This window comes from Oryzias latipes, chromosome 7, assembly GCF_053564925.1.
Source record: "Oryzias latipes strain Hd-rR chromosome 7, Olatipes_Hd-rR_3.1".
NCBI classification, from domain to species: domain Eukaryota; kingdom Metazoa; phylum Chordata; class Actinopteri; order Beloniformes; family Adrianichthyidae; genus Oryzias; species Oryzias latipes.
Window position 1 is genome coordinate 31,714,853 of NC_136243.1, and position 19,298 is coordinate 31,734,150.

General features: G+C 39.4%; 1 protein-coding gene and 2 non-coding genes across 3 annotated transcripts; all 3 read left to right on the forward strand.

The window, feature by feature from the left end:
- Nucleotides 1-15,389: 15,389 nt before the first annotated feature.
- rpl10 (ribosomal protein L10) lies at nt 15,390-18,235 on the forward strand. Its single transcript, XM_078949592.1, has 6 exons — nt 15,390-15,567; nt 16,205-16,263; nt 17,217-17,324; nt 17,398-17,536; nt 17,640-17,802; nt 18,023-18,235. The coding sequence occupies exons 1-6, from the start codon at nt 15,545-15,547 to the stop codon at nt 18,182-18,184; spliced, it is 654 nt and encodes a 217-aa protein (XP_078805718.1). The 5' UTR covers nt 15,390-15,544; the 3' UTR covers nt 18,185-18,235.
- Nucleotides 16,937-17,069, forward strand: LOC111947698 (small nucleolar RNA SNORA70). The gene has a single exon (XR_002873590.1). It is a non-coding gene; the product is annotated as a small nucleolar RNA SNORA70 (small nucleolar RNA).
- LOC111947699 (small nucleolar RNA SNORA70) lies at nt 17,836-17,968 on the forward strand. The gene has a single exon (XR_002873591.1). It is a non-coding gene; the product is annotated as a small nucleolar RNA SNORA70 (small nucleolar RNA).
- Nucleotides 18,236-19,298: the final 1,063 nt, after the last annotated feature.

Here is a 19,298-nt window from a genome sequence, read left to right on the forward strand (position 1 = left end):
CCTCCTGGGGTTCTGCTGACCGACCAAACCGCAGGAGAGGAGCAAACAGGCAGGCAGATGGGCTCTGGTTGGGAAACTATTCCAGGACAGGTTTCCCGTCGAGTTGTGAACACCTCATGAAAGACAATAACTCTGATATGCGGGCCAGGATTTAAAAGTCTGTTTGTAGTTTCTGGGTTTTTATTTTTATTTGTGTGTGTTTATGTGCAGCTCAAAGATGAGGAGATCGACTCCAGGAGTTTTGTCCTTATATGGGGGGGAGGAATGTGCTTCATGCCCCCCCTCCCACTTTCAGCCTAGTGTTTTTCTTCTGGATTTTTATGTTTGCAAGTATCCGTTAAACCCACTTGTCTTTGAGGTCGTGCTTCCATGAACACCCACTCATTCTCCTGTGGGTCAAACAGAATTGTGTTGGAGGAGGCGGTGACCTCATGGGGGGACTGCAGTTCAGCTATGAGCATGTGCCTTCACTGCAGAAGCCTCAGGTACACCCCCCCCCCCCCACACACACACACACACACCTGCAGGTTCCTCCAAACCTGCCGTCAGCCATCGGCTCAGGCTTAACACATGCATGAGCGAGGAAACAGACGGGACGGAAACAGATGTTCCAGAAGCAAACGGTTTCCATCAGTCAGTGTGAAAGTGTTTGAAAGTGACACATTCCTCGTTTTTGTGGCAAATTTAGTCAAGAAGGATTCAACATAAATGTCAGTTTGTCTACACTGGTTCTGCGTCTCATGTCAGAGGGATTTTCAGTGTTGGGGGGCTGTAAAATAATATGATTTTGACTTCAAATAAAGTATTAATAAAGTTGTCGTGAGCGAGTAAGAGGAAAAAGGAAAACTTCCCTAAAATATCTCATTTTAAAAGCTTGGTTAGGTTTAGGCACAACAACAAACGTCTGATTACAATAATATATTGTATTTAGATTCAAAAAGCGGGGAAGCAAACGTCACACCAGATTGACTTCCGTCATTTGTAGTTTATTCCATCCAGACAAAAGCATTCACAACCAAACCTTGTCTCAAAGCACAATGTAAAAAAAATTAGGAAAAGCATCAAAACAACCATTAGTAAAGTAAAACGACTGCTATGATCAGTTCAGTCTAGATAAGCAGCCAACAAATCACCTTGAATAAATGAATGAGTAAATTATCTTACTGATTAATATACATATGACTGGACTGTAGATGCTCTGTTATAAAAAAGGACCAACCAAAGGACAGCCATCCTCTGTGACCCAAGGGGTTTGAGAAAACAGACTGACAACAGGGACAAAGACACTGGAACGTCTCTTGTGAGACAACATAACACAACTATTATCAGGCAGAGGTAATAGAGGTTTGAAAAAACCCAACTGTTGGTTATTTTTCATGAAAAATGAAATAAAATGTTGTGATTTTTTATTTTATCAGCTTTTCTTTGTCAAAAAGAAAGATAAACATAATTCAAAGAGGAAAGCTGGAGGGCCGCATCTCTCCACACAGAAGAGATGTGGAAGTTACTGATTCACTTGGACTGTTGCTGTTATGACAATTTTTTTATACATTTTTTTTTAATCTCAAAGGAAAAATAAAGGAGAAGATGCAATCTAGGGTGGAGTTTTCTAAATTGTCTCAATAAAGAGAAGCAACAGGAGCTTCTCCGGTTTTCAGCTGACAAGTACATCCAGTCATCTAAAGCTCTGGCTGGAATATTAGGACCTGAAGATATTTGCAATTCAGTTTATTCATGAAGTGATAGTTCACAACTGAGATTTACAAGCAGGGGTGTAAAACGGTGTTTGTTTGTTATAAGACAAAAGAGATTAGTGGAGCTGAAGCAACAAGAGAAGAAGAGGAGGACAAACACACTTTTAAAGGTTAAAGAACCCTGGAAAGGTTTAGATGATGTACTGCCTTTTGTGAACCTCTGATTTAAATGAATGTAATAATTATTTACACTGCAGGCAGTAAGGCTGCAATACAACATGGTGTTTTTTTTCTGCTTTAAACAAAGACCCAGAACCTTTAAAACAGAATTATTTGTATTTTATCACAAACCAAGTGGAACACAGAATCAATTTCTGATAGATTTTTGTCTGATGTCACCATGGGTTCTCTTGGGTTAAGCTTGACAGTAACTATCATGACAGGACGAAAGCAACACGTGTCCTATAAGGACGAGTGTGACAGGGTCAAAGGTAAGTTTATTTATAAAAAACATCTCATGTACAAAGACACTTCAAAATGCTTTAGAAAAATATTAAAAGAAACAAGAATATTGAGGGTGATCATAAAAATAAGATTTAAAGAAAGTCAAAAAGAACTGAAGAATTGAAATCAAGCATAGATAAACAGTGCAGATGTAAACGCTTGAATACAAATGAATCAAATGGTGCAGAGAACAGGTGGGTCTTTAACTTGGATTAAGAGTTCCATCTTATCTAAGGCTTTCTGGAAGTCTGTTTCAGTCTGGCTCTTCTTATTGGAAAGAAAGACTCAAAAATGAGATAAAACTTCCAGAAATGTAATTAAAAACTGTGTTGTAATATTGGGCTTTAGAAATAAAACTTAATTGAACATAACTGAGTTTAATAACTTCTCTATTTTTTTTGCAGGTCTGCTGTGCTTTTTGTACATTAAAGACCCATTCCAAAAAAATGGGTCTTTAAAATGTTTTTGATGAAAAATATGGAGAAAATTTAGCTTAAAATTGCAATTCTGATTTTTTTATTCAAATTGTTGTCGATCAGGAGCAGATGAAAAGAATCCAGTTGGAAAAAACCCGTAGCAGTGACGTAGTTGCTACTATTGGGGGCCACAAGCTCCCTGCTCCGCCCTATTCTGATGCATCCACTTGTAGACGATTAGATCCACGCACGCCATGGTTTTCCTCGTCCGAGCTGGAATCTGGACCAAACTGTGCGGCTAGATAACTCCGATATTGCTCATCATTTTCGTTGCATCGGCATTGTTAGGTTGGGGGTTGTGAGGGGCTGTAAGCTAGTGGGAGAGCACGAAAACAAATGGATTATAGGAAGTCGGGGCAGGTTTATGGTCCTATCCACAACTCAGAGGTGAATTTCTTATGAACTCGGCACTCTGTCCTAGAAAACAACACAGGTTTGTTGTGAAAACTCCACTGGGAATGCTTTGAAATTCGATCAAAAGATGATCGGAGTGGAACTTTAAAGTTCCTGTTCAGTTGTGCCTCCTGTGCCATGACCACACACTAGCTGAAGGTTTGAATCATCACACCTGCTTTCACTTGATTCTCTGATTCTCCTGCTTTGTTACACTTTGTGTCACCTGTTTGTGTTTTAGTTGTTGTTTTTTAATGTATTTTTCAAGTTTTTGTCACATTTAAGTTATTTTAACATTATCTTTAGATTGTATTTGTTTGGTCTCCACCAACCTTTTTGTCATAAGAACCCACTATTTGTTGTGGTTGTGCTGTTTCATAAGTAGGCTAAGTAGGATGTGCCAATTTCCTTTTTGTGGTTCTAACCTCAACCCAAGGCTAATACAGTTTTGTCATTCGTTGTGTCTTCCTCAGCTCTCCGTGAACTTTGTTCTGGCTTGTTTGAAAAGTTCTTAGAACTAAAATTTTCTTCTTAGCTTTAGGACTGATAGAAAACACATTCATCAATAAAAGTTCTGCTCTAAAAATGAGCATTATTACTCATTTAGTCCTGTCTTGAGCTGGGCCAACACATAAACTCTTTCACATTTAAAGTTTGAAACTGATCAAATAAGAAAGTTATCACACACAGAGACACACACACACTCCAGGCAGTATGACATCATATGATCTCATCACCGAAGCATTCGGCTCTGACACAGACCTGCAGAGACAAGACACGCATGCAAGTGAGGCAAGAAGAGAGGCACAGTATTCTCTCATCTGCAGTCAGCCTGCCTGAAAACACTCTTAGGAAGTCTGAACTGAAGAGGAAAAAGATTTCTACAATTTGCAGTACTTTATATTTAACCCCATGACAGAGAAATTGAAGAATTTTCCAACAAGTATTGGCTAATTTTTGTTGCAATGAATCCCACCCCTGTGATTTCTATTCTATAAAGCTAAAATAGTGTGGTGCTGTCTAGTCAGCAGTTTACTTGCATCACTGGATAACATATGAGAAAAAAAACAAGGCCACCATTGATGAATGCCAACATGGGAGTTTCTACCTCGAAGTGGCGAGGAGGAATTTTTCCAGAAACAACGGCAGAACAAACGATAAGAACGATGCAAGACTGCATGAGTCAGAATCAGTTGTTTGTTTTGCGGCTACTCAATCACCCCGGCAACGTTTGGCTTTTTTACCTTCCCAGTCAACAATGTGGGCAGCAGCTGCCCACTCAGCAAAACTCCTGGAGTTACACAACCCAGCAGAACCCACAAAGGGAAGGCTGAGCGCCATCCCTCGTAGATCGGAGATCTCGTGGTTTGCAGAGAGTTTCTGTGAAGATTTCGGATGTTGACTTTTTTATTTTTTTTTGCTGCTCAGTCACTTTTATCTAAAAACAATTGAACAGCCGCGGCTGGAGCCGTCAGATTTTTGTTAGGAAGCAAAGTGTTTTCAAGTTGAACAAGGTCTATATAAATACAAATATTAGTATTTACTTAAAAAGAAACATTTTGAGTCACTTTTTATTATAAACTTAGCCTACAGAACTAAGAGGTTGTGGCATACAAAAATCTTCTTATATCATTTTTAAGTATTTCTGCAGTTTGACTACTTTGATCTTTGATTTTTTTATTTTTTTTATTTTGGACAGTGAGCAAAACTGACACTTCCTGTGAGGTACTAAAGACATGCAAAGCCCCGCAGTGAACCCAGGACATGATGGACAGATTTGTTTCTCCCAGCTTTCCTAGGAATACCTCTGTGTCTTCCAGGATGAGTTAAAGAAGTGGTTGGTGGAGCACCGTCTGCATCTGTAATGACTCTGCGTCCCCCCCCCAAACCCTGGACATCAGCTAAAGATAATCGTGTGGAGCGATTCTAACATGATGAAATAGGCTTCCAGTCAGCTGTTTACTTAAATGATTGGGTAACACATGACTAGAAGCAAGGCAACCACTGATGGAGGTCGATATGTGAGAGGAGGAATTTCGACAGGAAGAACGGCAGAACAAACGATAAGACCGATACGATAGTGGATGAGTCAGAATCCGTTGTTTGTGTTGGGGCTGCTTTATCTCCATAGCAACGTTTGGTTTTTACCTTTGCGGTCCACCTGGCTAGTAAGTAAATCCATTTTTAATTTATGTGGCACTTTTCAAAGAATAAATTCACAAAGTGCTTTGGAAAAACAAAAGACAGCATAAAAACCAAAACACAAGCAGATTAAAGCATCCAGCACTGACAGGACCGGCTAAAAGTGAAGATTAAAATCACCATTACACTAGGATCAGATAAAAGCTATTCTGAATGGAAGAGTCTTGATCTAAGTTTTAAAGAACTCAACAGAATTGATCTGATTTCACGACAAAGGAAGAGAATTCCACCACTGTGTTGTTGTCCACCAATGTATTTCTAAGATTTAGGTTGGTTGACCTAAAGACCAAGGAGGACCAAAGGATTTGTACTTGGACACCAAGAAACATAAGCATGGGAGGCGTATAGCAGGGTTTTATTTGGCTCAGGCAGGCCGAGGAAATCTGGAGTGACAAGGAGCAGTAACAAACTCTGGTCAGCGGGAAATACACAGGCATTGGCGGTGACAACTTGTGAACGTGGATAACCGGATGACGCCATAGCGTGTATGCAGCGAGTGCATGACAGATAGCTGACGCTAAAGGTGAACAGATGGATGGATGGATGGATGCTTGTACAGATATTTGAAAAATGGAAAGACAGGAAAACAATCTCTCTTGTTTTCTTTCTAGAAGGTTGTATAAAGTTGCTGAGCCTTGACTAACCCCATACCATAATACTGCTGCCTCATGCTGCTGCATAAGTGCATGCCTTTTCTACTTTTCTCTCTGTCCTGAATCACTCGGAAAGGTCAGTTTTCTCCAGACCTTTGACCTTTGCTCCAGATCAGTGGCAGGAGTTGTTTTTCTTCAGTCTGAACAGCTGCTCAGGCTTCATTTTACACATTGAGTTTCTCTTCATCACCAAATATTTTGGTGATCTCCATTCACAATAATATTTCTCACTTTTTTATTTTTTTCCAAGTATCCTAGAGTGTGGTATCATTGATTAAATCTGTTGAGTAAAAAAAACAGAAATCTTATCAGAAAATAATCTTTTCTTTAGTTCATCAGAGTCACTAATCAGTGCTGGCTTCGCGTGGGCTTAAACTGTGGTTCCCGTGGGGATTTCACACTGTGATAGGTCTGCATCCTTGCTTCCACTGGGCAGAAAGTTCTTACGCTTTCGTTATGATTTTCACAGTGTGGACAGTTTCTCTTCTTTGCTGAGCCGGCTTTGAACACCAGTGAATGGAATCGGGTCAGTTCAGCAGGTAACTGCTCTGTGGTTTGTTACACAAGGACGTCACACCCCACCATTTCAATAAAAAATCATCCAACTTTACAGGAGAAATATGCAAAACCAATAGTCTGCCTCTAACCATGGTGGTTACAGATTTAATGTCCTTCACATTTGTTCTTAGTGAAAACAAATATCTGTTTTTATTCTCCCTCATATCCATCGTCTTACACTCGTCCGGGGCCGGGTTACGGGGGCAGCAGTCTAAGCAAAAAGGCCCAGATGCTCAGATGCAGGGAAGTCTATCTCATATTTGCTCATTTTTAGTAAACTCCTGATTTTGGTAACAACCAGGCAGACGAACATTTCGTCTTCAAACAGTTACGTCTTAGTCACAACTGCCCCTTACAGGTGGCTACAAGGTGTCTGCAGGGGAAAAAATGGCAAACCTGTATGGGTCACACAGGTGACCCTCTGGAAATATCAAGGTCGTAGCCCGCCCGGTGAGCCCGTGGAGAGAAAATGTTCGTGCTCGTTTTTTTCTTTCACAGCTCAATTCCAACATATAAAAAACTTGTCTCCACGACTTTCCACGGTTCTGGACAACCCAAAAACCTGCAGCACCTGTACAGGTTAGCCCCCATATGAGTATATCGAACCACCTTAAAACTTTACTAAATAAGCTCTGACCAGGAACAAAAAAATCATTTGGACAAAATGTCAAAAAGAAAAGAAAAACGTTGAGGAAGTGTAAATTGCCACACAAAAGTGCAACTTTTTTAGGAACACAACCTAAAGAAGAGCTGGTAGGATAAAATCTAGCTCTTGTTATCATTGCATGGGTTTAAGAAACTTCATAATATTTTCAAAACCACCTCCCTTAAATGAAAGAAGTCCGCTTTCAAACAAACAGAAAAACCTGACAGCAACACTCTCATCTGTATCACGAATCTCTCCTGTTTGTGATCTTTCAGTAAGAAAGCTCCACATTCCCTTTCTGTATACAGCAGAAAACTCAAAAAAGAAAACAGTTTTGACTGGTCTTGTATACAGAAGATCATAAGGCGCTCAAGTTTACAAGAACTTGTCTCAGGAGTTTAGCTTTCCCAAGTTTTTTGTGCTTTTTTAACCACAGTAGAGAGGCTTGCTGAATATGATGACAGATCGTCTGTCCTGCTTTTGGCCTGGAGACGTGAATCTCTGTCTTGTTTCTTCTGCAGTCCTCAGTTTGTGTTGTTGACACTGGGCAGGATGACTCACTGAGCATCTCTGCAAGAATCTCCGAGTTAGAGATCAGAACTCAAATATATTTTAATTTCTATCTAAATCATTTGTTGTTCAGTCTCAGAGTTTGAGGGTTGGCATCCTTGTTTTTCAGATGTCTCTGCCTCCATTACTGCTGATTACCTGAATCCGGCGTGTTTGTAGGTCCCAAATCCGGATAAATACTGAGGGTTGTGTCAGGAAAGGTGTCCGACGTAAAATCTTTGCCAAACCAAATGTGCGAATATTATATGATTGGTATATGATTGGTCAGTTTATGACTTGAATAACACGACAGAAAGCATAGCATGAAAAAAAGAGAGGATTATCAAGAACATGTAAAAAAAATGGCTATTCTGACCAATGGAATGACTGAGTAACAGCTGTTTTTTTCTTTATAGAGGACTATGGGATTTTAGCTTCTTGGAACCACTTCCTGTTTGAAACTCCAGAGGGGAGGGGTCACTCAGTCTAGATCTTTTATACATTGAATGGTATATACCTCTACTGTGAAAATCATTTAGCAGGAGCGTCGCAAAAGGTTTGAGGGGCACCGTGCAAAAGTGTTGCCCCAAACCCACACAGTTGTTTTCAAATCTCGTAGAAAGAAACTGTTCAGTTAGATTTAAGGAAGATAATCTAAAACTGAACAGCTTGTGATCCTGATATTTGTCTTTTGACAATTGGTGGATAACAAGTTTCCTTTCTGTTGCAGAAATTCTTTTTTGTGTCTTGAAATATAAAATATTACATTCTCGCTAAAGCAAAATAGTAGCGGAAAAGTTACTGCTGACATCAGGAAAAGATTTCTGCTGTAAGACCTCCTTTGGTGAGAAGTGAAAGTTTAGAGTTGAATTTGTGTTTAAAGTCCGATTTTGACATAAAGAAAGCTTTGAAGAGCCTTTTGCTTCTGTCTTCACAAAAATCTTCTGCAGATTGTACTTTAGCGCATATTAGGTGCCACTGTCAAGAAACATGGGATTCCTGATGAAATGGATGTCTTCTTCTAGAACATGTTATGGCAAAACAAAAATCTAATGAAAGCACATGAAGGGACTATTACCCTCTAATTCAAGAAGGAAGGTAATCTACCATAAAGAAAATGTTGTACATAAGTAGATTGGATTATCAGAGTTTGTTGTGCATAAAGAGGAAACACAGCTCAGTTATTTGAACGATGCGTCACTTTGGAGATTTTTTTACCTACATTTCAGATTTTTGCATTTGAAGACTCTCTCTTGCTATTTGGTGTCATAAACTCCTTTTTAATGTTGTTGCTTCATTTTCGTAGACAGTCCACAAATCCATAAAGATGATTCCAAACAGAGATTTGATGGAACTACCCTCAGGAATGTTGTTTATGTCAGATTTGAGACAAAGCTGTGAGCAGCCTCAAGATGAACTAAGTCTTTGTCTCTTCATCCAAAAATAGTTTAATGAGCTGCAAATGTATGTTTGTTATGGTGACCTCCTTTTTTAATTTGATTTCAAAGCAGGTCTTTTTCATGTGACAATGCTCATCCTGCTCTGTTCGCGTCATGGATGCAGCTGTTAGCAGTACACAAACTCCATTCCAAAGTTACGTTGATTTTCTTTGACAACCTTTTTTTTTAAATCCAAACAAGTTTTATTCTCAAAGCTTCAAGGTGCATTTGAAGTATATGTTTTTTTGATGCAGATAAAGAAGCAAACCTTAAAATAAACATGTACTGTCCTATAAGGAAGCATAATTGCAGTTTAGCTTCCTCTTGCTTCACGGTAGTTTGAAAACCACTGTTTTAGTGTAATAGCCCGATAAAGGTCAAACTAACAAGGTTACAAATACAAAGAACACAGAAACACAGTGTCAAGCCTCAATGAGCAGTTTTCTCAGTAGCAGAGGGCGTGCTGCCTAACACCTATCACACCCTGTGTGCTGCTGTCAGAGAGGAAGTGGGTCAGGGAGGGTCCTGTTGTCTTTACAAGAGCGATGACCAGAAGGGAGAAAGGCGGTCAACTCTGACTCATCTGAGGAGCCTGTGCCAGCAGCTGTCTCCGTCTGTCCTGGTCAGATAAGGAGAGGTGATTGAAAACAAAAGATTTATTGAAGGAGAACTGCTGGGAATCCATTGGGTGGGGGGTGTCCAGGTGTGTCAGGATGCCCTGCCTCATTCTGGACAGGTAGGGAGGACAGGTAGGGAGAGGGTGAGCAAAGAACCAAAAGGTGGAAAATACACCAAACAGGAACAGTAGAGGGCAGCGAAGGGACAGGAACTGTCAAGGCCTGACACCGTCTCACACAGATGGCTTTAAACTGGATGAATGATGTTAACGGTTGCCCTGTGAGAAGATGTAAACATCAGTTTATTGTTTTACTTTAAAGTACAATCAAGTACAGACAAAGATATAATAATTGACCTAAAACACACTGTTCAGCTGCAAACATGGGAGGCACGTTCGTTTCCTCTTCATACCGAGTAGGGTTATGGGAGGTCATGATTTCTTTGGATATACCCTGACTCATTCACCAATCCGTTACAGAACCACATGTGGAAGAAGAAGACCACAATCACTCCTAATTACTGACAAGAACAACAGGCTGGACTCACCTCAGAATTCTTTAAATCTTCAAAGGGCCCATCATGATATTCTAAACAATATCCATGTATTTTGATATATATCAACTTCAACACACAAAAAGTAAAATTTTTAAAAATTAAATGTTAGGTATTTTACTGAGTTCTTCTCCAACCTGAAAGTAAGAGGACTCAATCTCTGAGGCCCCGCCCTTCGCTCCTTGTGGGCACCGCCCATTTCATGATGTCAACCTAGACTTGGCCTCAGCGTCAGTGTCTGCGTCTAGCCCACGAAAACAAAAAACATCAGAACGTTTGCAAAAATGGATATTCATATTGTCCATATAAGTGTTTAGCCGATCCCAATTAGATCCACGGACAAAGTGGGTGTATGTGTTAGCCTGGACTCTTCCAGGTCGGGGCTGTACCTCACTTTGTGATGTCACAATGTCAGAACCCGCTTGTTTTTGGGGATTGGGAGGGACTGGTGCTCAGAGCGCAGGTTTTTAGAGGAATGATATGCTTGAACGGATCAAAATACCACTTTGGGGTTGTTTATAGTGAGGCATGAACATTATATTACCTTTAAAAGCTCAAAAATGTATTTAGCATTATATGGGCCCTTTAAATCTGTCAATTTGAAAGGAGTCTTGGACCACAAGACACAGTGGCGCTTCTAGATCATGATTAAAAGTTGTATTTACTCGGATGGATGGATGGATTTGCAATTATTCAAACTATTGATGCAGGGATAAGTGACCACCGCCCTCCAATAAATGACCTTGACTTTTTTCCCTTTTTATACAGAGATTTCTCCAGTTTTCATGAATCTTTCCCTCCAGATAACAAGATTTGAAAATCATTTGAAATTTGACCTTGAAGAACATTGTTATTTAAGTGTTCCACGATGTCATTACACACACATCATCACCGTACTTGAGAACCTTTCCTCATCTTGCATCTGTGAGACTCTGTTTATGTAAATCACCTTTTTTTCCCCACACCAATCATAAAACAGGTTCATCTAAATTAACTTTCTTGATTGCAAGATATTCTCACAGTTGAGCCTTTTTTTTCAGCCATTTGTAACTCCTGACCCAACTATTGAGGCCTGTAACAAACGCAAGATTTGAAATCAGTTAATTTATTGGATAAAAGTGCATTATTTTCTGCTTTCTGGTGTAATGTATGTTTTGCTGGGATTTAAAATGTTGCCTAATGGGATTGCGGTTTAGTCTTAATTTTCTAAAACCTCCAGTCATGTATAAGTAGAAATTTGTGTAAAGTATCTAAAGGAAATTAAAATCCCAATGATTATAAAGACTCATCAAGTAAGGAAATAGTTGTATTGCTCTTTTTCAGCCTGACTCTAATGCAAAGCTTTATATAGGCTTCCTTTTAAATACATCCCAAGGGCTGCATGTTTAATGTGTTTGACTGTAGTTTCATATAATTGGGATTTCATTATTTATTTTTAAGCACATTCATAAATGTGAAATGTTTGCGTTAAGTTTAGACAAACAGTAGTTTTGCATGAACCATTCATGTGTCATAGTTGAATTTCTTCTTTTAGATGGTCAAAAACAGGAAGAAGCCACGCCTAAGTCATTGTTTTGACAGCATGATGATAGTCACCCAGCTCTGCTTGTTGCTGTTTACTTCATATTTACATTAAGCTGTCACTATGAGCAGTTTCTGTCAGCTTGATAAAAATCACAATTTTTCAATGGTTTTGAATTTTGCAGGATTTTAGAGACAGTGAAGAAGAAAATGAAAATTTTAGTTGCTCAAAAAAAAAATCACAAAAACCCACATTTTTATGCCAAACTGCTCCTATATTTATATGAAGGCACGGAAAAGTAATGTTGATGACTTAATGTTACAAAAATGAAAAAATTAAGAATAAAATAAGTGCAGCAATTTTAATTAAATGGGGCAAACTATCCAAACTAAAGACATTCATGTCTAGTATATAATTTAAGTTTTAAATTCTGTGCTTCATAAATGAACAAAAGGAGCAGGATTGGATACCTGTCACTGTGGCAGAGGCTGTAGAACAGAAGAGACTGTGACCGTCTGTTTGGGATTGTTGTGAAAACACTCTTCTCCTTGGTAAATCATGCAGGTAAGTGGGAAACGGAAGGGTTTGATCTGAACAAACCAAGCAATAAAGTTGCTAAGTAACAAAGTAATGTTTGGCTTTAAGCCACAACTAGAAATCAGAAACGATGTGATACAGTTATAAAGCATGGCTGTGAGGGCTGATGATATGGGCTTACTCTGACATCAGAAGCTAAACTCAGACCTTGATCCAGGAATTCTACAGAAGAGTCCAGGAGCCAAAACCATTGAACACCTTTATGAAATTTAGAGAAACAAATAGATAGAAGATCGGAGAGGAGATCCAGAAAATGATGCTCCACGTTATTACTGCCAAACTGGATGTTCAAGCTGGACGTGCTGAGTGTTGCTCATCTATCGTATGAATGAAGTACAGTGGAAAAATGAATTGTTTTTTTAAACGATCTGATAATTATGTCCTGCAGCAATCCTGGAATGTAAGGACCAGATTGCTTTTGCACTTCTTTCTTACTGTGCTTTTGCACGAAAATCTTACCAGATACTCAAAAACTCACCAAAGTGTGCACGCACCTAGCACCTGGGGGAAAGGAATTTTGGGCAAAACGACTTGAGTAAGTATGTTGGATTTAGAAACCATAGATATTTAACGTTGTCAGTGTGGCAATCTCACAAAGTGGCAGTCTACTTTTGTTTGCAATTTTTTTGCTGGATCATGGTGAAAATAAAAAAATAAAAAACAGAAAAGCTGCCATTCTGAAAAAATAAATGTATCAGTTTTTAAGGCTGTAATCTGTGTTTTTACTTGGATTTTTATGTCTATTGTTTTTAGCATTTTCTATGTATATTAAATGCACCTTTTAATTTGAATTTCTGTTTGCTTTTATAGTCTTGTTATTTGGACCTTGAGTCCATAATAAGATTGTTCTATTCTATTCTATTCTATTCTATTCTATTCTATGAATCTGTCCCTTAAAACCCTCTCCAGGGTGGCAGGGGCAGAGGGCCCAGCCAATCAGTCAGTGAGGGTGGGTCAAAGGGGGCAGCAAGGGCTGGTAGCGCCTGCAGGCCACATACATTTTTATTACGTTTTCTTACACACAGAATTGGGCTGCTTGATCATGACTGTAGTTTCTAAACACTTGTAAGACACCGCTCACAGTTCATGGTCATAAAATAAACAGGCTTGGATGGAAATGGAAAAACTGATCCCTCTCTTAAGCCTTGGTTGAAAAACGAGTGGGCTGCATCTATTCCTCAGTGTCCTTGTGACTGAGTGTGTGTGTCATTGTTCACCAGAAACAGCCACATACTGCAAGACCATTTTTGGTCCTCAATCGCTGAGCCTGGCTGCTGGCCTTCGGCTCAGGCACAGGAAGAGTCCTGTGAGATTCAGACAAAACAGAACGATAGAGAGCTGACGGCTGACCTTCACATGAGGCTGCACAGAGGCCGCAGCAGGAGTTCAAAGAGTTCTGGGATAAGATACTGGCTTTGTATGAAGTTGCCAAACAAGCTGCACCACATCGACTCCTTCTTGTACATAAACTCCCTTCAAAGATGTGTGTGCATGTCACTTCTTCTGCTTAGTCTGATACTGGACCCCCTGCAGGATGTTAGCAGGCCTTTCCTGTTTCTTCTTCATCGGAGAGTCATGTCAGCCCAGCAGGACCCAGATTGGATTCCACGCGTTCCTCAACTTCAGAAGAACATTTGCTCTTCATTACCGACCTTTCAGATGTGAGCTCACTGTTCTCTTCTTCAATCCAACCACATTTCCTTTGAAGCTTCGTGTGTAAAACTACACTGCCATCAAGTGGTCACATTCTACTTCTACTAGGAGAAATATTTGTTGTTAGCGATTAAGCTCAGCTGGTTTCTTAGATCCCCAATATTTTAAAAATCAAGCCCTGCAAGTTATCTACCTTAACCTATTCTGTGGAGACACATGTGGGCATTAGCTTTCCGGCAATTTCAAGACGTTTCTCAGTTTGTCTCAATGACTAAGAAAAATCCTGTTGACTGAATGACTCTTAAAAGACAAAATGTATAAAATACAAAGGTTTTAACAAATCTGAAGTAAAAAACATGAGACAAAGAAAGCTTACAGTTGCTGATATAGTTTGATGGGGTGTTTGATGAATTCATTCACAAACACATCGCTGACTTATCTAACACACTCAAATAAAAAGGAAAAAAAAATTGTATTTAAAACACAACAAAGTAAAATAGTTTGATTGGTTTTCAGTGCAAATTTTTTTTTTTTTGGACATAGGTTGAATAACAAGGAACATTTTCACTTTCACTCAAACATTTTGGAAAGAGTTGGCTCACTTTATAACAACATAACTCGGAAAAAAAGAATGTCAACTGTATGATTCCCCTGAGGTTTCTTCTTTGTTTCCGGAGTCTGTTTTTTTTTAAGGAGTTACCGTGAAGGATGATCCAAGGGCAGGGATGCCCAGATTAGTTTAGTCTGTTAAGTTAGTTCAGTTTAGAATTTCCCTATTGAATTCTATGTACTCATGATCCTTCTGATTTCATGTTTACTTCACAATTACCGGTATAAAAGCCCATTGAGACGACTGATGTTGTGATTTTGGGCTTTAAAAATAAAATTGAATTGAATTGAATTGAACTGTACAGCAAACGTTCAAAATAAACACCAGGGGGGATACATGTACAAAAAAAATTATATTAAATTTTAAAGCTGAGGAAATGACAAGTTTTATTTGCTTTTTTGTTTGTACTAGTGGAGATGGAATGTAAGTAAGACCTAATTTGGGTCGTTTTCTGTGCAGATTACTGTAATTCCAGAGAAAAAGTGATTTAACATCCGGTGGTTTTGCTCAGTCATTTAACAAATTAAACTACACCTCCCAGAATGCTATTGATGAAAAAGAAAAAAAAGCTTCATAACAGCGTTGGAAATATTTTAGATTTTCTACACCAAATATGTGTAAGAAAATATGTATGAGTATTTAAAAAATATTTTTTAAAATATTGTATTTAATTTAAGTTAAAATCCTTGCCCGGCCAACACTGATGACGTAGCGGAAGTTCCTTCCTCTTCCTTTCCTCCATTAGGTGAGTGCGTGGTGGGATCGTGTACTCATCTGCTCTTCTTCAAATTGTAAATTCAAAGTTGTTTTCCGCACTCTTGAGCTCAGACTCCGCTAAATAACGCCGTTTTTTGGTTGTTATTTTGCAGATTGTAACCATGGGGCGCCGTCCAGCCCGCTGGTGAGTCTCTCCCTGCTCGGTTTTAGATCAGGGCCCGAAGCGGAAAATGGCAGCGGCTCCGAACCATGTGGAGGGCTCCGCGCGCCGGCAGGCCTCCACACGAGCCGGTTCTTAATGGAATATGTTTATTTTCTTAAATAGTTTGTGTTCGTTTTGTCTCTGTGTTACCCTACTGTAAGTTTGTGATCACAGAGCATTAGCTTTACGAGCTAATGTTAGCTACGTCTATGCTAGCAGGAATTCTCAATTCTTTTCAAACTTAATTAATAGCGATTAGTTTGACCGAAACATTTTAAAAGTTGTTCCCTCCCAAAACAGTAGTAAAACTAAAATATAAAACTTTCTGTTTAAGTGGAACACGCGGACACTTTTCTTTAAACGTTTCAGTTTTTCCTCCCAAATACTTTACACATAACAGATGCCCAGATATTTACTGTAAATGTCTACTCTTTTTAATACTTTAAATGACTTTGGAATGTATTTTATTATGCATGCTAAAGTATACCGTATTACAATAAAATCCTCCTATTTTAATAAGCACTGTTAATTCTGGTGTTTTAGCTATCATCTGTTTGCAAGCTTTGATTATTTCCCCACACATCATCATCATCATCATCTCTCCTGTTTTGTTTGTTAGTTACCGCTACTGCAAAAACAAGCCCTACCCAAAGTCCCGTTTCTGCAGGGGTGTACCTGGTAAGAGACTCACAGCAATCACATCCATTTACGTGGAAAGAAAAATGTTATGAGTTCATGTTTTATTGGCATCAGCTGTTTTCATGGCAGGATTTTGAGTTTTCTTCTGGATTCATATTTAGCATTAAGTTGTTAGTTAATGAAGTTAATTGAGCAAATTAGAATAACAGAGGTGGGTGTTTGTTATTTCTAATATATAAAAAAAGGAAACAATTCAGCTTTGATCTTTAAAGTTTTCATCTTCTCAACTGGAAGGCTAACCAGATTTGATCAGACCTAATTTAGGTTATCTTTAATGAAGAGTTATGGAGCACTAGTCAAGTCCACTAAAGATATGTGTTACAGTAGATGCAGTTTAAAGAATCGTAAACTTATTACATCGTTTAGTCATCTAGACGTACTTAAATTTGAATTTTAGCTTAAACTATTTCCAGGTGACTTTGTTTTTGGATGTCAAGTGTGTTTTGTTTGTTTGTCTTGAGTCTTGAGACGATGTTTTGCTCAAAGGAACGAGAGCAGGTGGTTTTTCATCTCATTTAATTTGGACCAAACTCAAAAATGTTGTTTTCCTGTAGCAAAAGCTTGAAGTGCATCCATCTAACCGTGGAGTCAAACTGTCAGACTGAGATGTTGATCGTCTGGTTGAGCTTTGTTTGGATCCGCTGTTTATGTCCTGCAGCTTATTAAGCCGACTGGTTGTGTTCTCGTACATCTCCAGTGTGCAAAGGCTGCAGACAGAGACTCTTTGGTTGTGTATGTCCTCAGCTGTGAGGTGCTGAGTGCTTTAAGGGACCACTGAGACAAATCTGTCAAAACTGAATCAGTTTCCCTTTTAGTTTGATTTTAAACCTGTAAACATCACTAAGAAATCCTAGGAAAGGGTTGGAAGTTGGCAGGGTTTCTGCTTTTTCTTCTGTATTTGTTCAGCAACTATTATTTTTTGTTTCACATAGATCCAAAGATCAGGATCTTTGATTTGGGCAGGAAGAAGGCAAAGGTGGACGAGTTTCCTCTGTGTGGCCACATGGTGTCTGATGAGTACGAGCAGCTGTCCTCAGAAGGTAAGGCGTCTTCTGAGCAGGTTGGGCGTTTCCGGGACTTTGTTTAATCGGCGTGAATCTGTGGTCCCTGCAGCCTTGGAGGCCGCCCGCATCTGTGCCAACAAGTACATGGTGAAAACCTGCGGTAAGGATGGTTTCCACATCCGCATGCGTCTGCACCCCTTCCACGTCATCCGCATCAACAAAATGTTATCATGCGCCGGAGCTGATCGGTGAGTTCGCCTGGGTTCATGCCGGCGATCGAAGGCGACGCCTTTCCGCTCGGATCACGTGACGACCCCCCCCCCCCCCCCCCCCCCCCCCGTGTCTCCTCAGGCTCCAGACTGGAATGCGTGGCGCTTTTGGGAAGCCGCAGGGCACTGTGGCTCGCGTGAACATCGGTCAGGTCATCATGTCCGTGCGCACAAAGACTCAGAACAAGGAGCATGTGGTGGAGGCTCTGCGCAGAGCCAAGTTCAAGTTCCCCGGACGCCAGAAGGTAAACGAAGCCGTTGGCGTGTACAAATGTAGACTGCAGCTTATTAAGCCGACTGGTTGTGTTCTCGTACATCTCCAGTGTGCAAAGGCTGCAGACAGAGACTCTTTGGTTGTGTATGTCCTCAGCTGTGAGGTGCTGAGTGCTTTAAGGGACCACTGAGACAAAACTGCCCGTTGTCTTCTAAATATTTGCCCTAACGTCGTTCTTCTCCGACCCCCAGATCCATATTTCTAAGAAGTACGGCTTCACCAAGTTTAACACCTGCGACTTCGATGACATGATGGCAGAGAAGCGTCTGATCCCCGATGGCTGCGGCGTCAAGTACATCCCCAGCAAAGGGCCCCTGACCCGCTGGAAGGCTCTGCACGCCAACCCTAAATGAACATGCGCTGTCGGAGAACCGATCCAATAAAAGTGGGCTTTGAGAACCAAACGATGGTGGTGGCTCTTTTATGGTGAAACCGTTGGAAGGTCTAAAGATCTGCTGACCCGTGTTCTTATTGGGAGGATGCAGAAAAATGAGTTACAATAAAGTTAAAGCCTCGTGACATTTTGGAGCCAAACTCCTTTGATTTTCTTTTTAAGGAGCTTTACTTCTGTCTCTTTTGTTTCTTTCAGTTTTGTAGTTTTTGACCAAAAACGACATGCAGTACGGTTTTAAACATCAGATGTTTGGTCTTTGCAAACGGCAGGTTTTCTGTAGATTTCTGGGGGTTGAATAAGAAAACTGCCCCCAAAAAAATGGCAACAAACGTGTTTTTCCTTTATTGGAGGATGTAGACCAAAAAAAAGGTTGGAGGTTCCTCTAATTTATAAAAAGCTTTTCAATCTATCAAAATTAAATCTTAACCGCTGAGCCAAAATGAGCCAGCAGAAGAAAAAAAGACAATTTATATTTAATTGATCCAGAACTAATTAAAAAGTTTGAACTGTTGCACCAGTTGTTGGTGGGAATAAAGTTTGTTGGAAATCTGTTAAACTTATAATTAAAACATTTCTCTTTCCAGAAATATCCTTATTGAGAAAAAATGTCAAAGCAAAGCCAGAAATGATTGACTGAGGAGCTGTAGAGCCAGAAAAGGCTTGAACATTTTTAACTGTTTATAAGGTATTTCAGGCTGAAACCTGTATATTAAAACTTTTTTGGTATTTCGCCCTTCATGGCAAAAAAATACAATTATATGAAAAAGCATTAAAATATTAATTGAAAAACGAGGGATTTAAAACAAAAGGATTTTAAATTTTGCCATGAAAGAACTGATACCTCTGCTGGAAGAAATAAATATTACAAATTTATAGTTTTGTTGTATCCAAAATATAAGTTTCTATGAATTTATTGACTTTTTGTATGTTTAAAATACTAAACTAAAAACTATTCCAATTATAAAAAAGTATTCTCTAGCAAATGTGAGCCACATAATTGCAGTTTGATACAAAAATTGGTAACAAAAGTCCTCAAGGTAATGATGCTTTATCTTTGTTTTTGTATTTTCTTA